Genomic DNA, 5,368 nt, shown 5'->3' on the forward strand with positions numbered 1-5,368 from the left:
CCGGAGACTGGTGTACATATTCCTGGATGTAAGCCTTTGTTTCGCCCACAACCCATACACCACACCGCTACATAAAACACCGTCTTTACAGATGAGGACTACGTATTACTCCCCTCACGCCGCATCATCCCTATCCGCCAGGACGAGGGCGCCCTCAGGAAGATCATTGGCGCTCTCGTGACACGATTCGGCTCAGCAACCCACGCGGTTCTTCGACAAGCAATCCCGGATGAAGTAGAAGAATGGGGCAAGATTCGTGTCCGCAATGACGGAGACACAATGCGCGCATCACTCGTCGGGATCTCTCAGGTCGATGGGAGCTACAGTAGTGATTTGCCAGGTGCATCCATTGTGACAGCCGGTGCGGATGCATCTGGTGCCGGCCGGCCCGGTTGCGCTCGACACCGCCTTCCCCAAGCGCGCTCGCGCACCCTTGGGACAGCGTCGCACCCAGATGTCCGGACACCGGCGCCTCAGGCGCCGCCACCCGAGCTCGCTGTCTCCGACAGTGAGCTCGCCTCCCTCTTTGCTTCACACCACATCTTGTATATGATTGGTGATAAAAATATATTTATTAGTAAACTACTACATAAGTGTGCTAGTAAGTAATACCATGCCCCTCGGGACAAGGCGGAGGACGTGGGCGACGTGAACGCGGGAGACGCGGAGGCGGGCGACGCGAAGGCAAGCGATGCAGAGGAGAGGGACGCGGAGGGCTGGGACGAGGCGGAGTAGGTGGTGGGCGACGCGGGCGGGGGTGTGCGGTGCGAAGGGGGAGGAGGCGCAGAGCAACAAGGGCGGGCGACGCGAGCGGAGGAGACGACGCCGGCGGGGGAGGCGACGCCGGCGGAGGAGGTGACGTCGGCGGAGGCAGAGGAGGGCAGCGCGGGCGGAAGTGGACGAGCCGGAGGAGGCGGGCAACGCGGAGGAGGAGGACGCGGAGGAGGAGGAGGAGGAGGAGGAGCGCGGACGCGGGGGGCCGGGACGAGGCGAAGGAGGGGGAGCCTAGCGAGGCGCATAGATGCGGGTGGCGGGAGGCGGCGCGGACGCGGACGCGGGCGACATGGAGGTGCGGGAGGCTGAGGAGGGTGTGCGGGCGCAGGCGGGCAGCGCGAAGGTGGGCGGAGAGCAGCGCGGAGGAGGGCAACGGGGAGGAGGGCAGCGGCGAGGTGGGCGAGGTGGACACGGAGGTCAAGGCTGGCGGCAGGCCGGATGGGCGAAGCCGGAGAGGAGAGGTGGGCATTGGGAGTGCAGGAGGGCGGAGCGGGGGACTCACCAAAACAAGGGCCGCGGTACATCGCCGCGACCCCCTAATTCTAATCTCCATGCGGATGGACGTCCTCGTGCGGTGTGGACCTGTGTGGACGCGGCCGGCAAAGTGGGCGAAGGACGGCATGGAGGTTGAGGTTGAGGTCGAGGGAGGAGGATGAGGGGAGTTGAACGGTGTCACCAGGTGACACCGGAGTCCAATAGCAGACGAAGGACGACTGTATAGTCGCTATCGTCTGCCTGGACGGTGGAGGCGGAGCAGGAGGAGAAAGGGTGGAGGAGAGCAAGGACGGCGGGAGGGACGTGTGGCGTGCATCACAGCCACGCGTCGATGCGCGCCACGCGTCCTTGCCGCCCACCGAGGCGCGTCTCCACGGGCGCGCATCACGGATCGCCAGATCCGTCCAGATGCATCCGTAGCTGCCGATAGTAGGCTATCGCAACGGATGCACCAGGGAAATCACCTGTGCTCATGGGAGAGATGCTTCATGTGTTCGAGTGAGTGTACTTTTTTCGAGTCACAGGAGTCATCTATTGTTGCTCACACTTGTGTCGTCAGTATGACGTTCTTGTGGACAGATTGGCCCACCTTCGCTCTGCTCCCTCCGAGTTCATCTCACAGATCTGCTATGGACAATTACAGCGCATTTCCCACTTTCTTCTCCCCGCGATCCCTACACACGCCATCATGGAGCCTACGCATATTGTTCTCGTGGCTATCGAGGAGAAGTGCAAGATACGGCCGGGGTCGGACCGTCTAGGCCTCGGCATTCACTTCTTCACACCATCTCCTGGAGCCGTATTCTATGTCGACCTGACCACCGTCAAGTGCGTCGTCGGACGCGTTAAGGACGGTCTCGGGCAAGAGGCGATCATTGACCGGACGGGAACAGTTACCCGGGGGCTATATGCGGACGACGAACATGAAGAAGCATGATCGTCTCCACCGCCCGCCCGCCCGCGTTGCCCCCCTCAACACTGCGCGCATCGAAGACCCCTAGTTCCGCATTCTCATCCCCGCGCCCTCCCCACGCATGTCGCGCACCCTTCTGGCTGGGTCCCCGCGCTCGCGCTCTACAACGCCAAGCTCCTGGACCTGTTCCTCCTCAACTCCAGGGCGACGTTCCGCGCGCAGATTGATCCCACCCATACCGCCCGTAGCTCGTACTCTCCCAGTGCAGATCCGACAAGCCAACTCCGCCGTGTTCTGGAAGACATGGAGCTTCAAGCCGGCTCCAGGCCTCGCTCACCAACGACGACTACAACCCCGCGCTGGAAAAGCTCCTCGCCTCGTGTCTGTCGCATCCGACGGCAGACGGATACGCCAAGAACGAGTCGCTCTATTTCCCGCCCACGCTCCCGCTCACCGCGACGCTCAAGCTTGCGAACCCTATCCTCGACACAATGCACAACTGGGAACGGGCTCGTCACCCAGGCGCGCCCACCCGACAGCCGTGTCGCGACGATCCTCGTCACGCTCCCCGTCAAGCTCCACGGCGGGTCGCTGCTCGTGCATAGCATGGAGGGGTGCGAGTAGAAGTTTCACGGGCGCCGCGGCAAGGGTGCGGACCCCGAGTGGACCACGCTCATCGTCGACTGCGAGTACTACAAGGCGCAGCCAGTGCGTGCGCGCGCGCGCATCACGTTCGCACACGCCGTCCACCTCAAGCCTGGCCTCGGCACCGCGGGGATCCAGGCCGACCTGCTCATCACGCCGAGCGACCAGTTCTTGCCGATATGCTCTATCCAGTGCTCAACGCGTTGTGCGGGCGCAAGATCGCCGTGACACGCCGGCTCCACATACTACGAGCCCTCATCACGCCAGGCCTCCCCGCTCGATAGCCTTGAAGACGAAGACATGCAGCTATATGCACCTCTCCCCCGCGAATTAACACAACCCTGGATCATACACAGCAGCTCTCACAGGCCAACTACAGGTCCCCTCGCTCGCAGCACCATCTACTCTTCCCTCCCTTTCCTCCACACCCGCCCCGAGTCGCTTTCCCGACCTCCCTGTCCCCCGCACGCAGAGTCTCTGTATTTGAGGTCGAGCACAGCGCGTCGATGAAGCTGCCCCACCCTTCTACAACACCGAGGAGACAAGGCTCCGACCCCAGGCATATGGACTACCACGCAGCATCAGCAGGGACCATGAGCTGCCTTTCGCAGTCTCGGGGCGCGTGCCCATGGACCCCGCACAGCTCGCGCTCTTCTTCCGAACAAAGGTGCGTGTTCGTCGCGCTGCACAGCAGGTAATGTGAAGGGTTCCTGACCGCCGTGCCCGCGTGCAGGCTGGGATCAAGTATTCGCTCGACTTTCCGATCAACATTGATGTGGACATGCCCCCCGCACGATGGTAGACGGATACGCCGAGAACGAGCCGGTCTACTTCCCGCCCACCTTCCCGCTCACTGCGACGCTTGCGAACCGCCCTATCCTCGACGCCGCGCGCAACTCGCTCTTCCACTCGCTCCCCATCGGCCACCACCTCACCGCCGCGCGTGACAAGGAGCTCGAGATCCGGCTGAAGGGAAACGGGCTCGTCTTCCGGGCGCGCCTGCCCGACAACCACGTCACGACGATCCTCGTCACGCTCCCCATCAAGTTCGGCGACGGGTCACTGCTCGTGGGCGGCGTGGAGGGGCGCGAGGAGAAGCTTTACGGGCGCGGACCTCGAGTGGACCGCACTCATCGCTGGCTGTGAGTACGAGGTGCAGCCAGTTCGTACGGTCGCGCGCATTACGCTCGCCTACGTCGTCCACCTAAGAGCATCAGCACCGCGGGGTTACAGCCCGACCTGCTCATCACGCCGAGCGACCAGGTCTTGGATATGCTCTCCCTGGTGCTCAACACGTAGCGCAGACGCAAGATCGCATTTTACGACACTGCCGACTATTGCATTAACCCGGGAGAGGTCGTCGCGGACAAGTCGCGGAGTCGTTGGTGCCCAGCGTGAGTACTGTCTAGCCTGAGCGTGCCGAGAAGAAGCAACAGGTACTGACAGAAAACGTGTAGCTCAAGGGCGGCGACTCGATACTGTTACCAGCTCTGAAGATTTGCAAGCTCATGCCGGAGCTGCGCTGGACCGCGGGCGGCCGCGGGGCGGATATATCTGGCCTGTGGACCAGACGGTGGAGATGACGCACGAGAATGCGGAGCTGGCACCCGCCACCGAGTCCGCCTCTACGCCCACCTCCATGTCGACCACCGCTTCCCGGTCCGCCCCCGACCCGTCCTCGCTCCACCGATGTTACATCTGCCGCTGCCGCTGCCGCCGCTCGCGCCTGTCCTCGTCGTCCGCGCGCGACTCGCTCGAGCCGCCCCGGACGAAACTACGAGCCCTCCTCGCGCCAGGCCTCTGTGCTTGATGGCCTCGAGGGCGAAGACACGCAACAGCATCCGCGTGAACAGCTCCCGCGCGAGGAACACTCACCGTCGATGCTCTTCTTGTAAAATCCGCTCGTTGGACGATCTCGCGCCCGCTCGCCGTCCTCCCGCCAGATCTCCACCGGCGTCCGCGCCGCGCCGTCGCCCTCCACCTGCCACCACCGCTTGTCGCACAGGATCTCCTTCCGGAGCTCGTTGAGCCGCCGCAGCGCCGGGCTGGACGCACACGCTCGTCAGCCCCCACAGCCGCTCGATGTCGTCCTCCCATGCGAGCTCCGCCGTGAGCTCTGGGGGCAAGGTTGGCATGGTCAGCCTCTCCCCACATTCGCGCGCGTTATCGAACCCGGTCGTCCCCGGGCGGCAGGAGCGGAGCGCGAGGAGGTGGAGCGACGGGACCGCGCGTGCGATCGCGCTGTGGGGAGCGCGAGCAGCGCGTCGACGCGGCAGACCTCGGCCTCGCGCAGGACGTCGACTCCGGCCATGCTCGCTGCTGTGGACCTGGGAACGCGGGCAAGAAGTCCAGGGTGGGGTGGACGAGCGACAAGGACTGCAGCGCGGCAAGGAGCGGCTCCTGCGTGGGCGCGCGACGCGGAGAGGACGCGTCAGCGGAGATCTGAGGAAGCAGCACTGGGTGGACGCTCCAGGTTTCATTCAGCAACGGCGACTACGACTGCGTGCCGCCGCATCCCTCCACTCCGTCGTGTCCCACCGC

The 5,368-nt window shown here is 64.1% G+C and overlaps 2 protein-coding genes across 2 annotated transcripts; both read left to right on the forward strand.

Moving 5' to 3' along the window:
• Nucleotides 1-1,825: 1,825 nt before the first annotated feature.
• Nucleotides 1,826-2,206, forward strand: BXZ73DRAFT_52204 (uncharacterized protein; the record flags this gene model as incomplete). The annotated part of the gene is made up of 1 exon (XM_048020769.1): nucleotides 1,826-2,206. A coding segment is annotated over one exon (381 nt), but the record flags the coding sequence as incomplete, so codon positions are not given.
• Nucleotides 2,207-3,622: 1,416 nt separating this feature from the next.
• BXZ73DRAFT_80144 (uncharacterized protein) lies at nucleotides 3,623-4,637 on the forward strand (the record flags this gene model as incomplete). The annotated part of the gene is made up of 3 exons (XM_048023224.1): nucleotides 3,623-3,969; nucleotides 4,132-4,221; nucleotides 4,316-4,637. 3 exons carry the CDS (start codon nucleotides 3,623-3,625, stop codon nucleotides 4,635-4,637), a joined length of 759 nt encoding a protein of 252 aa, XP_047874540.1.
• Between the last annotated feature and the right edge of the window lie 731 nt (nucleotides 4,638-5,368).

The sequence above is a fragment of the Epithele typhae genome (genome assembly GCF_022376455.1).
Source record: "Epithele typhae strain CBS 203.58 chromosome Unknown BXZ73scaffold_54, whole genome shotgun sequence".
NCBI lineage: Eukaryota > Fungi > Basidiomycota > Agaricomycetes > Polyporales > Epitheliaceae > Epithele > Epithele typhae.